The 22,112-nt window shown below is 31.1% G+C and overlaps 1 protein-coding gene and 1 long non-coding RNA gene across 2 annotated transcripts in view; one reads left to right on the top strand and one right to left on the bottom strand.

Moving 5' to 3' along the window:
- The window catches only part of LOC112684670, a 28,633-nt gene extending 19,617 nt beyond the window's left edge, over nt 1-9,016 (top strand). The window contains exon 3 of the long non-coding RNA XR_003148728.1: nt 8,742-9,016. This is a non-coding gene — a long non-coding RNA (uncharacterized LOC112684670). The remainder of the gene's footprint in view (nt 1-8,741) is intronic.
- Nucleotides 1-14,225, bottom strand: part of LOC112684669 (cGMP-dependent protein kinase, isozyme 1-like) — a 33,762-nt gene extending 19,537 nt beyond the window's left edge. Inside the window, exons 1-7 of the mRNA XM_025556306.1 lie at nt 13,769-14,225; nt 11,723-11,859; nt 11,478-11,620; nt 10,929-11,066; nt 10,678-10,847; nt 1,725-1,827; nt 1,174-1,312 (exon numbers count right to left, since the gene is read on the bottom strand). Coding sequence (XP_025412091.1) covers nt 1,174-1,312; nt 1,725-1,827; nt 10,678-10,847; nt 10,929-11,066; nt 11,478-11,620; nt 11,723-11,859; nt 13,769-13,984 — 1,046 coding nt within the window. The 5' untranslated portion in view covers nt 13,985-14,225. The remainder of the gene's footprint in view (nt 1-1,173; nt 1,313-1,724; nt 1,828-10,677; nt 10,848-10,928; nt 11,067-11,477; nt 11,621-11,722; nt 11,860-13,768) is intronic.
- Nucleotides 14,226-22,112: the final 7,887 nt, after the last annotated feature.

Raw genomic sequence — 22,112 nt, 5'->3', positions numbered from 1 at the left:
ACTTGATTAAAAAAATAATTATTGGACTTTCATCCGAGATTTTACGTTTTTTACTCACCTACATATCATATAAATATTACAAAGAAAATGTATGAAATTGAAACTTTTACACATAAACGATTAATATGCTCGTTCCACAATCGATTACGAACAGGCAACAGCCAACATTTATATTTAGGTAGGTAATTTATCTTATCGCATGTTTCCGAAAGTATGGTTTAGCCGTTATAATTTTATCGAAATAACAAGTAGAAAGTATACATGCTAAATTTCAAATGTGATGGTAGGCTGCACATTATGATAGGGTGAGCAGCGAGTTGAACACCCCTGTTGTACATCAAGGAGCCACTCACTACCGTATTTATTTATCTTTATAGTTAAAATTATTTATATATAACACTTTATAGCCATGGCCGAAACCCAATACCCAAAGGTGGGCTCTTAACCTACAAAATCTAATGTGACATCTGATGTGTATGCGACTATTTTACTTTATATGATTATTTCATTTTTATATTAATATTTACGTATAAACGAAACATTTCAACAATTTTTAACTTGATAGATTCTTTTTAAATCAACTGTAAAAATCTAAGCTATTTCAACTGCCAATTAAACTAGTTAAGTTAAAAAGTTTATTAGAAAATAAACTAACTAGTTAAGATAAAAAGTTAAAAAAAATTAACTTGAACTTTTTAACTAGTTAATGCCCATCTTTGGGGGTAATCAAATATGTTTGAGAGCTGTTAGATTAACCTAATACGCAAGAAACGTTAATAATTAATATCATGAAAACTTTGTACTAAAACGTTGGCGAATTAAACTCCCCTAAATCTGCCGCCTACCCTACATTTCTGAGTTTTTGGCCACTCTAAGGGCATATATTACTTACCTAAATTTTTCGACACAGTTCAGATTTATAGCGTGCAATTTCGATCAGACGTGTTAACGTATTAGTAAGTGTTCAGAATATTATTTAAATCTTATTATGATACCCAATTGAACATTTTAATATTAATATGTATCTAAAAGAAATCACGCTTTTGAATGCTTTAATAATATCAACAAATTAAATTAATTATAATTGTTGATTATAATATTATTTTTATTGAACCATATTTATATTTTTTATGTCGGTATTATAAACAATCAATAGTTTATTATTATACTAACTCTCTGTCGAGCGTCAGACATTCAGCTCCAGGGTGCATGGCCACGACATTCGCGGTCCTCTTGTCTTTTTTTAACAGAGCTACTTCTCCGAAAAACTCTCCTTGTTCTAACACCCCAAACTCCTCTTCTTCGTCTTCACCTGAAAACCATTACATTTTTTATGAAGATTTTCCAAAAAAAACTTTTACAGTATTAACAATAGTTTTCGAAGATGCTACTGCATGACTGCTATAGCAGTATATAGGTGTACCGTTGCTCTTGGCTTGATTACTCGACACCAAATAAATTTTTTCCAAGAATTTTATTTTTTAATTTCATCTAGGAAATCCACCCCTTTATAAATAACTTCAGTAAAATTGACAAAATCGTGGTTAATGACCAGATGCCTCTAATATAGTTTATATATTAAGTAATCGTCGTACATAAATATATAGGTTTCTGTTAAAGGAATGTACTTATAATATATATATATATATATATATATATATATATATATATATTATATTGTATACGATTATATCTTTATGTTGTAGCATGATGTGTCTTCTTACCTTTATTGGTTTTTGTGACTTTTACACGCCCTTCGCTAAGTATATAGAACTTGTCGCCCAAAGTATCTTGTCTTATGATATAGTGCCCCTCTGGATAAAACTCCTGAAATCGATTAGGTTCAATAAGAAAATTAAATCAACAAAATAATCATAGGCATTACAGTGAGCTTGATCAACCCGTACGTCTCTTTTTCGCCTACCCTGTACATCGCTCGTATTAATTATTGAGATGGTTACATTAAAATAAATTCAACCTATATGTGTACTATTGTTAATAACATTAATTATAGAATATTAAACTTATCTAACTATATCTAGCAGTTAATTTTACTGTATAAGTCGGTAACAATTCAGAAAACTCGTTTTCTCCTCTCCCTTCGGATCGTCAAATACTCGATCCACTTTCACTGGCCTTCTTCAGGGAAGCTGCCTTAGCCCAATTCTATTCAATGTTTATATGAGTATTGTTGAAAAGCATCTTTCTCAGTCCGGTCATAAATGTCTCATTTACGCTGATGATTTAGTTATATTCTCTTCTAATAAACATCTAAACCTCGCCATTGATAGTCTCAATTCTGCCCTGTTGGATCTAAATGATATCCTAATCAAAGTGTCTTTCGATGTTGCCCCTGATAAATGTAAATCGATCATTTTCACTCGTCGTAGGTATTTTAACGATCTTAATTCATATCTTAACAATTGTGTTATCCCTTTCGTACCCAGTATTACCTATTTAAATATCGCACTCGACTCCAAATTGCGCTGAGTTCCACATATTTCATTTCTCACCGCTTTTGCCTCTCGATGGTCCAACTTCCTCCGATCTGTAACTGGTACTTGGTGGGGCTCTCATCCTTCATGTCTATTATCCATATATTTGTCTATTATACGTTCCAAACTCGATTACGGTTGCTTCCTTTTTGGGTCAGCTTCCTTTTCTAATTGGAAAAAAATTAATAAACTCCAAATCTCATGCATCAGACACATTATGGATTACGTTAGTTCTACTCTTTGCCTTGCTATGGAAGTTGAATCTATTTGCCCTCCATTTAATATCAGATGCCGCCGGCTTGCCGGAAAATTTCTCTTGATAAACATTATTCTATAGCGATCACCGTATTTTTGATACTTATTACTCACTGTATCTTAATTGACGATATGTTCCTAAATCTATGCCTGTATTATCAATTATAGCTCATTCTATCTCAAATTTCCACCAATATATTATTAAATCTACTAAACTCCCTCTTTACTAGCAATCCTATGATTCCCTTATTTTTTCCCCTCAAATTCATTATGATAATCAATTTTTAGATTTATCATCTAATGATTTTAAATCTATGTCTTCTTCCTCAGTCAATGCAGCTGCTTCGAATTTTCTTAATGAATGCTTTTTTAACTTCACCAAAATTTATACAAATGGATCAGTCTCTCTTCTCTCCGCTGGATATGCGTTCTACATTCCTGATCTACAACTCTCTTTTACCAGTAACCTTTCTCCTACGTCTTCTACCTTTACAGCTAAGTGCTATGCCATCACTGAAGCCTTAAAATTAATTCAACATTTTCCCCCGAAAAATTACTTAATTGTCTCAGATTATATGTCGTGCTTCCAAGCCTTAAATTCAAATCCATTTAACTCTCATTTGTCTCCACTTATCCTTCGCATCAAGTTCCTTATTTTTACCTTAAATCATAAAAACTATAACATCAACTATCTTTGGGTTCCTAGTCACACAGGTGTACATGGCAATGAAGTTACAGACTATCTCGCTAAATCTTCATCCAATCTCATCTTTCCTTCTTTTTCCCTACTCCCACATTCGGACTTCACACCTCTGTTAAAACAACACTCCACCAACACTTGGCTCTCTCTCTGGAACAACCTACCAGCAGAATTCGCCTCAATATACAGAAATATTACACCTAATATCCTAAAAAAAAACCGGGTTTAATAACTTACACTTACATAGACCATACATTGTACAATTTAATAGGCTACGTATAGGACATCACCTTCTACACAGCCACTCCTTCAAACTTGGCCTTAATGATTCTCTATTCTGCACACTTCACTTAAATGAATGTATCTACGACTTATCCCATATTCTATTCGACTGCCCTGCCCTTCAAACCAAACGCATTATTCTAGTTAACATATTTAAAACTCTTAATATCCCCTTTAATATCTACTTCATACTAAACATAAAATCCACTACTGTCATTAAATTAGTAATTTCCTTCATATTGGATGCTGGCTTTGTTATATAATATAAAAATGTAATGTATTATGTTGTATAATGTATAATTTATAAATTTTGAGCTATCATAGTTTTATACTAATAGCTAATAAAAAAAAAAAAAAGTTGGTAACAATCACCTAATAATAAGGTTAGGAATAGTTATATTTTTTTAAAACTATTAGCGATGTCCAACTTTAACTGAAAATCATTATTATTCTAGTTCAGTAATATCAACTATATACGTTTAGCGCTTCCAACTATATTGTACGATAGTCTGTATAGCTACCGTGGCTAATGATTGGAAAAAACTATTTATGTAAATAGCATTTATAACCATTTTTTATAGCTGTCGAACATATTTTCGTGTGCATAGGAATAAATTGGACGTTTTTAAGTTCTAATATTGGGGTACTGAATAGTCGATAAATTCATTCAACTATAATGATATGGATTTTTTAGACTGTCTAATATAATAGTATTGACTATCTATTTTTCATTCGTATATTTATTCCGATTTCATATTATTCGTGTATTCCATTTTTGACACTATAAAAATGTTATGTATACGGTCATGTTTTGCGGTCCTTTTGAACGAGGAAAAAATTGTTACTCCGGTTATTACTATGTAGACGAGTTATTGGAAAAATATAGTTTTAAGCGTAAAAGGCTCGTTTCACACTACACGGTTTTGTCCGTACGGCAAAAATCCGGACAGTAATAACCGGATCATTGGCCCTTTATATATTATACTGTTTTGAACGTACGGTAAAACATGATTTATGTACGGTTTCTAACGTCCGTGAAGTTGACCCTCCCCCACTTTGTCCTATCGACTACAAACCTTCACCAATATTTTGGAACTAATTTGGAACTATTTAAAACCAAGTTTTTATAATTTGGAACTTCACCCTTTTCTCGAAATAAGAGATTTTCGATCAGAGGGGATACAAATCCATATAGCCCCTTCCACTACTCACTTTGTCCTATCGACTTCAAACATTCATCAACATTTTGAATCTTATTTGAAATTAATTAGAATCTAGTTTTCCGAAACACCTATAGTTAATATAGGCTACAGATTTAAAAACAAATAGTAATAATAAATTAAAATTGTGAGATTAGTTAATGCTTAAAAAAGGAAAATTAGTTAACTAAAAGAAAACAAATCTAAAAATTGCAAGGTTGAAATTTCAAAATTATATTTCTTAGTACATACTTAAAATATTCTTTTTAGAAATCTGTTTTTCAATTTGGTAAAAAAATTAATTTGCATTACTAGCATCTATAAATGTTATATAATACCATAAAACATTTTAAAATATATCTTTATGATTAGCAGACATTTTTTTTTTACCATTGAAATATAATATTTAAACTCCGGACCATATGTGCCCTTAATAAATTGCAATGCTCATAGGAGGGAGATTTCGGGGTATCTAAAATTGACATTTTGAAACTAGGAAGCATAATTTTTGTAGTTGTCAAAATTTTGCTATCCATATAAATATTTACAACATATAAACAACCATTAGCAACTTAAAAAAGTTATATCCTTCACCCAGGCATTATCAATTCAATGAGGAAAATTTTTTGGTTCCTCGTAGCTTTATATGGCATTAAACTTTAACATTACTATTTTAAACTGTCAATATAATTAGAAATTTACGAAAACTGTATTAAAATTAACTAAATATCTATGAACGTATAAAATATAACAGTAAGTATACTTCAATATTTTAGAACACAAACTACATTGTATAAAATAAAATTAATATAAATCATATTATTATTATTGGTTTTCCTTGTCTTGTCATAAATTTGATGCTATTTTGAACACAATACATTCAGGCTATTATTATTGGATAAGTCTATAAAGTGTTATTTTTACGAATTTATATTTAAATGGTTCAATATACATGTAGTTTTATAAGTATGATATATTTTTAATACCGAGTTATTTTTATAACTATAACAATTTGCAAGACCATTCATTTGCAGAACGTTGGTGTAGTAAGATAGACTTTTCACTAACTAATTTAAAGTGACTTATTTATTATTTAGAGTCTAAATTTTAGACTAATATATCTCCAGTATTTTTACGAGTGGATTTTAGACAGACTTGGGTTAAATAGTTTTTAAAAGTATTTAGAATAAATACTCGAATGTTAACAAAAAATAGTATTCCGGATTTGTATTCAAATATATTATATAAATTGTATTCCAAATACATTATTTAGAATACTTCAAAAGTATTCCGAATACTTTCAAAATACTTCTAGTTTTCATACTATCAAAATAATAAATGTAAAGTTCCAAATTAGTTCCAAAATATTGGTAAAGGTTTGAAGTCAATAGGACAAAGTGGAGGGGCCAACTTCACAGACGTCGGTTTCTATACTTAGTATACTTTTGTACAGGTTTAGTTTTAAAAGAACACACAAGTCGCGTGTTGTTATAATGAATAACAAACAAATTATTGCATTATGGTTATACAATCGTCGCCGCAAAAGAAAACAAAAAAATCGTATTTTTTGGGTACATCCTATTAATGCTCGGAGAAAGGAAGTAAGATTATTTTATAATTTATTTAATGACTTACGGAATGATGAAAATAAGTTTTTTAGTTATTTTCGTATGTCAAGAGCTACTTTTGATGTACTATATGAAAAACTCAAAGATAAGCAACACTGGTCTCTCTTGCACGAGAGTAATTAAAAATTCTACATCGAATTCCGCCATTATTTAAACAATATGTTACTGTAAGTTTAATTATAAATTTAAGTGATCGTGTCTGATCGAATTCTGCCGTACGAATAAAATTGTATAATGTGAAAACATGCATTTGGTCACGTACGTCACTAAGCTTATCGCGCCGTCCGGCTGCCGTATACTGTATTGACAGTAGACGGTTGCGACACGGCACGGCGACGGCATTTTGCCGTGATCGTATAATATGAAAGCGTATATGTAGGCTTAAGGACTTCTAGCATTTGCATACTTTTTTTTAATTATTGTTAAATGTTGCAGAGCGCAAAATAAATTCGTTTCTCGGTGTCATGATATCGGATACAAAAATTTGAATGTGCATATTTTTGCATATTTGATAGATTTTGCAGGAGAGTGCATATTTTAAAATTGTTATGTTTATTTTGCATATTTTGACAAATTTTTCAAATTTAAAAATTTAAAATTAAAAATTATAGATACATATAACTATATATACATATTTCAAAAGATCGAAAAAAAAATGTACTAAGAGGACTTAATACTTTCAGTAATATGCTATCTGCAAATTACCTCTCATATCTGGTTATAATTTTTGTGTAAGTATAAATAATATTATAAACTCATATCGATCGTATAACCCGCTGAATATCGACCGAATGTCGATATAGAATAGTAGATTATTTATTTAGTTCAGTCGATTATTATCCGTCGTTGTTTTTTCTAACCACGCTACGTCGAATCATACGTAAAACGTCGTACGGGTATATTTTGTAAAATTGTGTAATGCTAAAAGTACAACAGTCTTCGAGTTGTTGACTACAAAGTTTTGTTTTGGAGTTTAAATATACATTTACATCCGATGGACACGTTTTATTTATGTACTATGTGGTCATTTTTTTTTTTTTTTTTTTTTTAATGCGTATAAATGCATATTATAATGCATATTTCAATGATTTTAGAAGCATATTTCTGTATTTTTTAGAGCTATAAGTCCCTAAGCCTACGTATATGCTATTCTTCGCGCCACTAAAATATTATCGCCGTCCGGATTTTTGCCGTACAGTCAAAACCGTGTAGTGTGAAACGAGCCTAACGGGATTACAAAACTCGAGGATGACGTCGATAATACCGCAAAAGACAGCCGGTAACAATGTACAAGCTAAACTCGTGGTCCTGGATTTATTCTAAAAAAAAAAAAAACAATCATATTATTATGATCACGTTATTATAACGTACGCATTATAACATACGTTATAATATTATCACGTCAAATGAAAGTATTGGAAAATAAATTGTTTTTTTTCGGAAAAATATGTTGCCCAGAGGTAACATGAAATAAATAATATAAAATTTTATTATCCCGTTGGTTTTAATTAGTAGTAGTAGTTTTATATAATTTAACATTTTTGCGTAGACTTGAAAATGTTTTACGCGAAAGAGGATCTGAATTTTTGATTAGAGTCAAATTGGTGAGGTCAAAAAGTAATGGAAGAAAAATTAATTGAAATGAATAACATCTGCGAAAAGACTTAAGCACTAATTTTAAAATGTAATTAAAGATTTACTCTTCGTCTAAGCGGTTACATCGTCCTCGTAATATACATATATTATGTATATAATTAAAAGATGAAGTTCAATTAAATTTGAAAGCAATTGAAAATCGATTTCGAAAATTTGAAATTCATAGTTATACAATATAGATTTGTGATTTTGAACAAATTGCGTTTATAAAAAAAAAAAAAATGTATATAAACATATTAAAAAAAATTATTGTCATTAGTTTCAATTGTGTGTTAATTAGTAATTATTAATTATTGATTGATTTTTAATAAGTATTAAAGCTTAAACTTTGAATGTACATTAAATTATACTTTAATAAAATATTATATTATATAATAATATGTTGGAATAATATTAATTATTATTTTTGTCATTAATTCTACATATATATAAGTATAATAACTATAGATAGCATTGAATATATTTTTAAGATTTTTACGTGTTCACCTTTTTGTTTATATAAAATGATTTCTTAATTTTGTTTCAGGTTGTTTATTCTATTGCTATAGCCAAATTGAACATGCAAATTAACATTATGGTTAGTATTTACTTTTTTGTACGTGTACAGGAAATTGTTTGATTAACGAAATATATTACCTATTTAATTTGGAGAAATTATGTTTTAAGTAAACCATATGGTTAGATTATACATGTCACCGTAATAGCTGCGAAGGTAAAACACTCTCGACGATAATCTATTTAGGTGCTTATAAATGTTATTTCATTTTTATTAATCAATGTCAGCATCTGTTAATTGTTCATGCCCTTTTTTTTATTTATTTTTTATTACAATTTAAATTATGTTTTGAATTAATAATTATTATCATGTATATATTTATTAATGGCTTAAAAACTAAAATTGTTAAAACTTAAAAATATTGGACTGTTTGTGCTATTACGTACATTATTTAATTGGAATATTCAATTAAAATGTGCTTTTAATTTTCTTTACAGTCAGCGATAATATTTTTATACCCTTTTAAAATTGATGGACATCATATAGGTACTTATAGTATGACAAATAATATAATATGTTGTTTTAAACTTACATTGTTATTAATACATTATTAGTATTATTAGTATTATTACATTTATTTATTTTTATTTTTAGTTGTTTTAAATTTAGTTAAAATAATTTTACTTTGTATTTAATTTTTATATCCTTTAATAAATGTTTAAAATGTGTTACGTGTATAAATAATGCATTTTAATGAAATAAATTTAACTATTTTAGCAAACAATAATATTGACGTGATAAGATCAATGTAAATTAAATCTATGTAAACGTATATTTTTTCGTTTTATTATACACTCGTTTTAAACGGAAAAACGGGAATTATTACGCATAACCAGTTTTTGACAATATGGATTTTTTTTATTTTCTGTAACACAAAAATGTATTAATTTAAATACTTGATATTTTCACTAAATGTTTAAATTAGCAATATCTATATACGATTCAATTTTCAAAATAATTAGACTTTTTTTTAAGCTATTTATAGACAGTTGAAATTTTCATTTTTTCAAAGCATTTTTTTTGAAATGTCAATAAAAAAAGTCCAAACTATGCAACCCGTTCTAAATCCAACTTGAAAAATAAATTACTTGTATCAAAATATATATATATAGGTTATCCTAGAGTCTAGACTGACAAATCATCTCCGTCCAGAACTGTTTTTCGTGTACAATGATACCTAAAATTACATTCAAATTTAACACATCCATTATAGTGACCTACTCTCCACCCCTACTATATAGCAGAGCGAGTTTCCGGATTTTTTCTCTATATTATTGTTTATTATTTATTTGTTATTCTTAAATGTTTATTTTATCAAACACTGATTAATACATGTAATTGCTAAACAGTGCAAGTTGATCTTTATATTAAATACTGTTTGATACGAAAAATTTGTATCTTCTGAAAAATCCCACTTGATATTCCATTACCATTACAGATTTCTAAACTTAAAATTTGACTATGGAACTTATAAAACCATATAACTATAAACTATAACTTATATAAAATAATACATTGGAGCATCAGATAAGGTAATGGATAATAAACAGTGTTGTATAAAGATAACCTATAAATTATCTACCATATATAATATAACAGGTAAATATAAAAATATAAATTTGGTTCAAGAGCTGCACGAAACTAATTTAAGAGCCCTATGCGACTCTTCAGTCTCGTTGTGGCCATTCCTGGTATATATACTTTGTATGTATACGGATTTTTTATAAATAGACAAGACTTAATTTTTGTTTAAACTTTATCTCTATTGTAAGTGGACGAAGACTTTTTGATTTTAAACTCTTTATATGCTCTGAGAATCATTCCGCATCCTGAGCGTGTTTTGATTTTATATTATTTTATAAACTCAAGTGGTTTTATATATTTATTTATAATATAGTTTACGAACCTCTTTCAAGACGTCAGCTATTTTTGATAAAAATTCTTCGTTGAGATCCTTCATTAGTGGTACGTTTTTTAGGAATCCCACCCTCTCGTCGAATCTCCGCATGGCTGAAGTTTTCATGATTTGCTGATACGCTATCCTTTCCAGAGTCCATACCCTGGAATCTTGGACGGCTGAAATATTAAGAGCCGTGCTTCAGGAATAACGAATATTATTGCGTGTCGATTGGACGACCACTATCGATAAAAACATACCTCTCACCGATGCGGTCCGCGGACAGTTGTAAAGTATGGCCATCTCACCGAACACTTCGCCCAGTCCGATTGAATCGACCACCCGGCCACTTTGGATCACGTCAAACTTTCCTTCGTCGGCCACGTACAGACAACATCCTGCATTAGTACAAAATTAGTCCAAATAGTGCACAAAGCATTATATTATTTTGTGTTGGGTTCAGTGGCAGCTCATAGTAATTTTACAGGGAGGTGGGACCAAATTTCTATAATTTTGAGAGGGGTGTTCCAAAAAATGAAAACAAATGTTCGTGATTATTTATCGTATTTAATATGTGTATTAAATCTGTTAACCTATAACCCACATTTACGTAAGGATCCCACCTAAGCACGAATCGCCACTGGTTGGGATGTAGCCTCTTCCGTTTACGGCTCTGGCCTCGATAACCGCTAACTATATAATACAGTAAGTTTACTCGGTAGTTTTACGACGATTACGGAATAATTTGAACTAGCATTTTACAGATTAATTTAATATCGTTGTTCAGACGAAAATGGTATATCACTTACCCGGATCGCCTTTTCGAATGACGTAAGCTCCAGCTTCAAAATTTTTCGGGTACATAATGTCTACTATCTCGGAAATCTGGGCGGTGTTCAGGTTTTTCAAAAATGGATTTTTACATAACGCTTGCTTAATTAGATGTTTAGTTCTGGAAACAGACCGTAAACGTGTTATACATATATGAATAAATATATATATATATATATCGATAGTCAATTTCATATTTTTTTTTTTAGTACTACAGTCGTACTTGATGGGTTTGGATTGTTTAGGAAACGGCAACTGTGCAGCTTCCGTTAAAGTCGAACATTCTCCCGATACCCCTTTCTTCTTGTCATGTAGCCGATGTTGTGAGGGTGGTAAGAGACTTTGATTCGACACCATATTCTACGCAAAAAAAGCACATCCGACCATGTGAGTTTTGTGGTCATAATATAATATTTTGACCCGTTGTTACTAATAACTGCTTGCTACCCTTAATTTTTATAGTGACGAGCGAGATATCTGTGACCTTGGGCTTAAAGTTTGGATTAAATTTAATCTTATAATCGATATTTGTTTTATTTAACCACCTCATACGCGCATCAATAAACATATTTCCAAGATAACAAAAATAATACGAAACTATTTATTTTTTAGCCGTTGATTTCTATTTTCCTTCGGTTTATATCAAGGGTGGTAACAACGAGGCTACAACGAGACTCGCGATCCGCATGCGACTCTTAATCAGTTTCGTGCGACTCTTCAAACCAAACTTAAAGTAAAATTAATAAACATAATTCCATTAGAATAATCCGTTAGATATTGTTTTAATTAAAATATTAACAGTAAAAATCAACACTTGAAAAAAGCACTCCTTATAAATAATTCTTCTAATAATGTTAATAATAATTTTAATAATAGTTAAATATATATAGAATAAAATAATAAAATTAATAATGTGTTTTTATTTTATAAACATCTCTTAGCAATGTGGCTCGCTTCGAATTAGCTTTATACGTTTGCAACTCTCGAAATTATGGTTAGTGGGGTGGCCACCTCTGGTCTATATTAATGCGCGTAGACTATATTGTGATCGACTTAAGGTACTGTCATATGTATCATACGCAGGATTATTATCGCCTGGCTCTAAACATTTGAATTTAACATCCCAAGTGGATTAATTGCAAGTCGGCGCCACAACAGATATACGCGCCAGGAAGTGTCTTTGTGTCGTACTCTGACGTCATTGTATATTATTATAACCGCGGCAGCCGACCACAGGATAAAGCACGAGTTTCGTACGCGATAAAACATTCATCACTTAATAATGTGTATAACACAATGCTGTGATGAAAATATAATATAACGTTGCGTTTTATTTTTTTCTTCGATATAGTTTTCAATGGTTTGAACCAGAACGGAAAATATTGTTTTACACTAATTTTACAAACATGTATAACATTGGTGTACAACAACGGTGTATTACTATAACTACTAAACTGTGTAGCTATATACTTACCTGCATGACCGTTCATGATATTATACGCATGCAGAACGGTAAAATATGTTATTCGTATTTCGTGCACGCATTTTCACGAATTAAAAAAAAAATAATAGAAATAAAACCTTTGCTAGTCGATCGATTTTCTCTCGACGAGTTTCAAACGCAAAAATTGCGCGTAAACGACTACCGAGTAGCAACGACTTGCTGTGTGTGCGTGCGAAAACTATTTTTCCACAAACAGATGCCGAGTTATACATGCATATAGATTGGTTTTTGGAGATGATAAATGTTTTTGTGCTGTTATAATTGAACCCCAACGGTACCTGTGTAGAGCGTGTGATGATGATTTAAGAGAATATTTTCCAACAACCGGACGACTGTTAGTTGGGGTTATCGAAGACCGGGATAGAGAAAAAAGGAAAACACTACGAAAACACAAAAACAAGTGGTTTAGTGTTCAAATTATTAACTCCTGTCATATGTTGATCCATAGTTTTTAGGGAATGTACAATATAGCCGATGGGTCGAAAAAAAAAAGTAATAGGTAAACTGAAAACCGTACACATTTCAGTGGATATCGCAGGTTAGACACGTATCCAACCGGAGTAAGTGCGTCCAGTGGAAGGAAAGAGACCGCCATGAAGCGAACACAAAAAAAAAAAACACGTGAATCACGTATCGGAACAATCGTTTGTTCGGTCCGGATGTGAGATACCACCGTATTCCCGTAAATCATTAAAAACATAACAACCCTATACTCGTATACGAGTGTGCAATGAACGTGAAAAACGATAGGGTTGTCGCACTCACGTGAATGTCGTCGACGGTCCGGCTCAGCTGTTGGATGGTCCGGTCCCGTTCATCCATCATCGCTTTCAGGCGCTCCACGTCCTTGGTCAGCTCGTCCATGATTTCGTTTTGCCGGCGGTCAACAACAACACCACCGCCGCGGTCCGCCGACTCGACCGTTTTGCGACCGACGCCCGTCATCGCGTTGCCCATGAACAACAGTAGCGCGAGGCACATGTCCTGGGGGCGCGCGCTCTGGCTCCTTATCTACCGCACTACCCGTTTCCCGCCCACCGGTTCGGCGGCGGCGGTCAGTTCGGAAAGAAACTCGAACAGGTATACCGTGCAGATACGGCCGTGGTCGCGGTAACCGTTGTTGTTACGTACCCGGTCACATGCGGGCGCCGCCGTTGTAGAGTCGTCCGTCCGCGGTACGTGTGCGCGCCGCGCCCGTCGGACAGTTTTAACGTCGTGCGCGAGCGTTTCGGATACCATATCGTATCCCGTGATGTGCGTGGTAATTATCATAATTCGCCGGCACCGTTATCGTCCCCTATACGCGCGGCCGTCGGGTCACGGACCGCCTACGCCAGCGCGATAATGTGTTGTAATAATGTAATATAACACGATATTGTACGTTGAAACATCCGCGACGCGTACATCGTCGTGTGCCTTGGGGCCGCTGTGGAATACATTATCGTCGTCGTCGTCGTCTGTCGGTGAAATGTTCGTACTGGCGTGTTTTTTTTTGTTCTGTACAAAACATTTGCGTTGGTTTTTCACCGTATCCTTGGGCCCCGGCTTTATTGGTCGCGCGATAAAAAAAATTATGTGGGGCGGGAAAAATAATACCGTACCCCTCGACCGTCACCGTCGCGCGTCTGCGTCACGATAAATAATACGTTTCACCGTTGTGGGGCCGTCGTTGGTGCCGTCGCATGTCCACCGCCTAAAAAGCACGCAACGAATACGCAACGTCGATCGCATTGCGCCGTTTAATCGCTGGAAACAGCGCTGCACGTTCGTGGATTTAATTTTTATCGAAGAAAAAATAAACGTTCATACATTATTACACTGACTGTAAGATAGATTTGATTTACGATTAGCACAACTGCGCACTGTCATATCGTTCGATACAATTAAATAGATAAAAACCGTTGCTTGACGGTAGAATAATTTTATTTATTATTTTTTTTTTTAGTAAAACGTGGCACGGCATGTACGTGATTTGGTTTTGCTCTGCAAAAGTTTTACAATCGTATTGTACTCGAATTAAAATTCAATACACCGTTTTTTTTGTTTTTATATTGGTTTCCCGAACTGTGTATTAAAATACGGTAAAATGTAAATTGTATTATTTTTAAATTCTATTGAAACAACGAATGCACATATTTTACGATGGTTGCGTTTAATTTTATTTAAAAAACATTTTCACGGAGCGAATGTAAAACTTTTTCTAGAGAGTTTGCTCTATGTAATTTTAGCCGTTTCGCAGTGTCTATGTGTCGTAAACGGCACAACTTTTACAGCCGATAAAAGGATTCAAACAATCCGAAGGTTCGACAAAACGCCGAGGAAGAAGTTGCGCGTCATTACGGCCGTGCTGGTGCATTAGTACGGTGAAGCCTTCGATTGTGTACATTGGATAGAGCCATTTGCTCATCACTACTGTCAAAAGAGCTGGACTAGCTGAAATCAACATTTAACTTTTATATAACTGTTGAACCTATTACATGTACGCATGCATTCATATCAATATTTCATAACAGGTTTTTAACTTTCGACAGTTCAATTGAAGTAACACGATAATAGGAACACGATCCAATAGCACATACACTATTAAGTGCGCGTATCCACATATTCATCGGGCCCTGTAGTAATGTCGGTCTCCTAATTTGTTAATGATCTAAGGTCATAAGTAATCAATGTTTTGACGTCAACAGACTGTCATCGGAGAGCACGTCTTAAAAGTGAGTGAATTAAATTAACACTAAAAGCAATACCGATCGGTAGTGCGTTGCCGATAACAGGAGTTATTTATTTTTCATCGTTAGATATTTTAAATGTTTCCCATGAATAATGATATTGTTGTGAGCCGTGTCAACTAGTTAAATAATCGACTACTACTGGCACTGTTAAACTTTATTTTATAAATAAACTAATAAACGAACAAATAAAAACATATGGATGTTCTGAAAGAGACTTTTAGATACGATGACTCTAGGTAACGACTGATTCGCTCTCCGGCGACCGTGGTCCCTAAGCATGTATTATTATATCAAAATTGTCGAGGACAACAATTGAAAGGTTCAGAACAAGAACTAGGGATCTTCATTTTTTAAAATTGTTCAAGATGCATAAAGAACAAAATAATTAAATTTCTATTGGCGGTATGAAAATATTGTTAAAATAGATTTAAATTCTCCATGCGATGAGTTTACTATACATATAAATATTAGTATAGTCGAATCTCGATAAATCGATTTCAAGGGAGGTAAAAATGTATTCGGTTTATGTATTTTTGAGTAACATAACTCGATTTTTTTTTTAAAAATTTGAACAAATTTCGTATAGCTATTATTATATGTGTATTTATTAACTTCAATTACAATTAGAATAATACATTTTGAAACACATTTCCAAAATATTTATTAATTACAAATTTACTATAAGATAGCATTTTAAAACACAATATATGTATAACTCTTACAATTTAAGAAAAATAACTTGAAATAAAAGTTTGTTAAGTAAGAAAACTATTGAATATTCATATTTTTCTTCATTTTCGTCTAAGTCAGATTTAGAAATCGATTGAATTGCATTTGTAATGTCTTGATTATTTAATACTCTAGTTATATATATTAGTATCTATTTCAGTAAATGTTTGAAAGTAATTTCTGGTTCTAACTAATAATGATCTATTATAACTTTTCAATCGGAACTTCTATCATATCATCTATATATTACATCTCTATCATAGCCTTCTACATGAATATATTTGATTTCTTTTTCCTTAGATAACTATTTTAATTTTTTAATCTTATTTTTAAAATTTTTCAGCAATTGTTATATAAACAAATATTGATTATTTTACAGCAAAGTAGTATATAATGATAATTTCATTAAAACGGTTTATTCTAATGATAAAATTTAAGATATATTTGTCATAACTGTTTTTGAGTTATCTATGGTCAATAATTTTTGCATTTGACTTATCACGACAAATATTACATTGTGTGTATAGGAATTTCCGGGGGACAGAAAAAGAATTCGATTTATCAAGGTTTTCTAGTAATCGAGGTTTGAGTTATCGAGACTCGACTGTATATAGATTTATATTTTACATAATTTTAAGTACATTTTTTAACAAAAACCAAGAAAAATGTGGATCGAAATCTGAAAATCAGTTATATCCTTTTGTATGATATTAGCCTATTTGGCCGATGGATTTATATAGTTATTGCACAAAACTGTAGAAAAAATTTTCCATTATCAGATAATGTACAAAAATGAATTACGAACAAAATTGGAGTTACCTGGTTCTTTCTCGGGACTCTTCAGTTTAAAATAGAACAATATTGGGTAGTGATTCGTCCATATTAGTTATCATTTACAAAATAATATTATTTAATTAAAATTAAGGATAGAACTTTTAAGTAGAACAAGGTTGTATCGTGTTTCGTACGTTCTAGCCATTGTTTACAAATTATACACAGAATAAAATACGTACTAAAATAAAATGAACAGGAGTTTACAACATGATTAATAAAATATAATATAATATGTACAATGAACATGTAAAAAATCAATTTCTGAGGAAATACCATTTATTTATCATTATGTTTGATATTTTTCGAACGTTGGAAAATCAAAACCTTTGAAGTTAAAACAGTTATTTTCGAAGATTAAGTTTTCAACATTTTCATTCTTATTTTATAATTTTTAAATTTCAATTTTTTTAATTTGAAAGTTTTAAATTTGAGTGAAAATTGTCAGCCAACAAACTAATAATGGAGCAAGTATAAAGTAATGATATATTGATATTAAGACTGCTGTACTAGCCAGATGGGGGAAGTGATAATAATATACGTATTATTTTAAGGAAAAATAAAAATAATAACGAATGTAACTTATTGGTTTATCACACTTCTCAAGGTCAATGACATATGTACGTTATCCGGTTCCGGTGGTATTTATATCAATACTGGAATAATAATTTAAAAAGCGCCAGTAGTTGGTTACCTAATTGATAGTTAGGACTAAGAAAATAAGAGCTTAAAAAAATAATACTGATATGATACAAACATTTTTCGTCATTATAAATTGTACCAACATTAAATTTCTTATGTTTTTTAAAATTGCAATAACGCAAAAACTATACATAAATATACCATAGTTAGAAAATCACTAATATTTTAGAGACAAAGGCGGACTATGATATTGCAGATTAATTATTTTACCTAAGACTTTTAGCCCTATTAAATTGTTCAAAATTATTGACCTACGAAAGAATTTACCTTTCATGTTCATCTTATAAATTATAATAATTTCATACATAATAAATACACAAAATATTAAAATTAAAAGTAAATTAATTATATTATATATAATCAATTGTATTTCATTCTAAAATTATATTATTTTTTTTTCTAGTTAAAAAAAACACTTTTTAATACTATACGATTTTTACCTTTCAAATGTTATATTTTTTTTAATTAGGTATAGGTATGAATGGTATAACAATGAAATAGAAAGATTATAATATCTTACTAAGAATATACTTTAATACAAAATAAATGATTATATAAATACATTAATATATTCATTAATTCAAAATTACATAAAATTACCTAAAATATTGAATATAGTATGTTTCCCGTAATGATTATAATATAAAAATAAATATTCAGTCTTTGAAACTTTCGAAGAAACGGAAGCTAGTTGAGCTTAAATTATGCAAATTCAGTCATCGTCTTCTTTGCACATCGAAATGTCACAAATCTATAATTTATTTTAACATATAAGATTTAACTTATGTTTTCGATTATTTGAAATGGTAACTTCTACGCCCCATCGTCGATTAGCGATTCGATAATTAACTAATAAAATTAGTTGTTTGAATATTCTTAGAAGTTATAATCCTTCTAATAGTAACATAATGTTAAATTTCTAAATTGACACATCGAATTATTCAATAGGCTGATTAGAATAACAAATAACTTAAACAAAATAATTAATCAAAAAAAGATCAACAATCACATCTCATTCGTAAATAACTAACACTCATTTTTTCACGGCTGATATGCACATGAAATTAACACACGAAGTAATTATATTAGTTTACATTTACACAAGTTCTACGTTACAATCAAGCATCAAAAAAAATTATCTCTGCGCTCATTATATTTAAAACGTTGAATATATGTGCAATTTGCTAATTCGGCAATGTTTTGCTATTGCTAGATTTAATTATTGGTATCAAAGAAAATGAACTCAGCATCTATGGCCATTAGTTACAGTATATGCATTTTTTATACATTTTTTTTTTTTTAAATCATGTACAAGTTTTTAATTTGTGAGAAGGTTATCACTTAAGTGTTATATTTGGTTTTTGGTCCCATTACATTGTCCAGGATTAGGTCTATTTTGAAGTTTTGACGTTCACGTTCATATTTACGGCATTCGGTTATTATATGCTTTATAGTCAGTTCAATACCACAAACTTCACATGTGGGAGCTTCTTCATTTGCCATTAGATTTAATTATGTATGATATAAGGGTGTACTTTAAGGGAGGGATAATCTTTTCCTCATATCAACATTTTTCTCTATTATAATTTGTCTCTATAGGTAATTAAAAAAAAACACAATTAATGATTTAAATTAATTTTTTTAGTCGATTAAAAATTACATTTGTTTATCTTATGAATTGTTTAAATTATTCTCCATTAAAATTTATACATACTTCAGCCCTTCATAGAAATTCTCTATTTTTTCTTATTGTTGCACTTGAAATTTGTTCTTTGGAAAGTTGAATACATGCCGCATTTATTTTATTTTTCAGGTGCATAAGTCTGGTAGGTGGGTCAGCATAGACAACAGTTTTTAGATATTCCTACAAAAAGTAGACAAAAGTAGTCTAATGGTCTATGATCCGGGGATCGAGGTGGCTATTGTAGTAACCCATAAGATCCAATCCAACAATTTGGTTACACAACATAAGTCTGGTTATGTTTCAGTCTAAGTTAAAGCCATCGTCTCAGTGTCACAAAGTTTCATAAGTCCTCGTATTTTAGTCTTAAGGTGTTGACACTGAAGTATTTGTCTTCATTGTGTTGTCCGGTGGCCATAGCCTTCGTAGATTTCATTGGCACCGACTCGTTCTCTATCGTTTGGTCCGTGTGTACTCGTAAAGTTTGTGAACTCATCGTCCGTTTACAACCTTTTTTAAAAAACCACGTTTTCGTTCACTTTTGTGCTGTACCAGTCTTTTGGTAAGTGTCGTTTTGCGTAGTTTATTGTCATTTTGTTTATTATTATATAGTTCCCCTTGTTTTAGCGGCGATTGTGAATAACGTGGTTTAATTCATTGTCGTCATCCAGCACTGTAGACTTGTGAAATTCATTGCGAGCAAGTGTTGACATACGAGTTCGTGTGCGGGGTAATTTTTATACTTTTTTGTTTTATTCATTCTTAAGTGATTACGGACATTTGACGATTTGATTAAATATAGTGTGGTGACGTAAACAACGCACCACGAATCGTCCAAGTTGTTTACAATATTGTTAGTGGATAAGGGAAATCCTATGTTCTAGAATATGCGATCATTATCTTATTAAGGTAATTTCGAGAATGTTCTAGACAATCGACGCTGATATATATATATATACCGGCTGGTCAGACTAGGGATGGGAAGTTTCGTTCAGTTGAGTGAACTAGTTCGTTCGTTCATCGTTCACTTAATTGAACTAGTTCAATGAACTAGTTCACTGAACGGTACATGGCTTATGTAATGTATATCTCGTAGTTCTGTTTAATTGGGAATGGGAAATTGGGAACTTGAAGTTTCGTTCAGTTAGGTATAGTAGTTCGTTCATTTATCGTTCACTGAACGATACACGGATTGACTGAATTAGAAATGTGTCGTTCGCGAACGAACGGGTCGTCGTTCGTCCGATTCTTTTTTTTGTAAGTTGGATTCACTGAAACCGTTCGTTTTTCAATTCGGATTTCGTAGGTAGGTATCTAGAAAATATTAAATTTATAAGTTAGCTACTTTTTTTGTTTATACGAAAAAAATAATAATTTATATAAATATAAACTTGTATGGCTTACCTATACAAAAATACAAGAATATCTGTATATATAAAAATTTCGTGTCACAATGTATGTTCGCGATAATCTCCGAAACTACTGAACCGATTTTGATGCAATTTTTTACACCGTGTGTAATTTGGTCCAACTTAAAATATAGGATAGTTTTTTTTCAAATTTTTTAATATTTTAAATATTTTAATTAACTTTTTAATAAATGTGTATAATTGCATGGTGTATTTCGGGTTTTCCCATGACCGACCGCGACAGTATCTATATAGCTACCTGTAATCTGACCTTTTTTCTATTGTTTGTGTTTTATCGTCGGCGGCGTGTAGATATGAATTGTTCCGAGAATTATATAACTAACCTAACCTATGGTTTTTATCTTAATATTATTTTTTGCATTACAATTATTGTAATAAATATATAGGATAGTTTTTATCTCAATATTATTTTTTGCATTGCAATTGTTGTAATGAAGAAAGTTATAGAATTTTCGAGAAATGTTCAAAGGTATAAAATACGAAGTTCGGTATGACGTAAATTCAGAAAATATATATGTTGGTTTGTACTTAATTTCAACATTTAGATACTTTACCTATTACTTTTAAATTTTCTCATACATAATAACACTAATACATGGCCTACGAAAATGCCAAAAAACCAACTAATACGCGGGCAACGCCGTGTCGGGACAGCTAGTAGCATATATATTATATATAATCTGTATATATAAAACAATAAGCTGATTGACTGCTATCAACGCACAGCTCAAACCATTGAACGGATCTGGCTGAAATTTGGCATACAGATAGCTATTATGATGTAGACGTGCGATAAAAAAGGATTTTTCGAAATTTTGAATTTAAAGGATTGAAATCGGTTTAATATTTTTTGACCAGGTCGATAACTGCGCTATTGAAAATGAATTATATTAAATAAAACTATTAAAAAACTATTAAAAACTATTTAAAAACTATTAATTTTATTTTTGGTAGTAAATGACGGGTATTGCATAAATATTAAACAAAAAGATCCCGCAACAGGT

Source organism: Sipha flava, unplaced genomic scaffold, assembly GCF_003268045.1.
Source record: "Sipha flava isolate LNK unplaced genomic scaffold, YSA_version1 255_pilon_pilon, whole genome shotgun sequence".
Lineage (NCBI taxonomy): Eukaryota > Metazoa > Arthropoda > Insecta > Hemiptera > Aphididae > Sipha > Sipha flava.
Note: the sequence above shows the minus strand (reverse complement) of the source record. Positions and strands in the feature narration are given on the sequence as shown.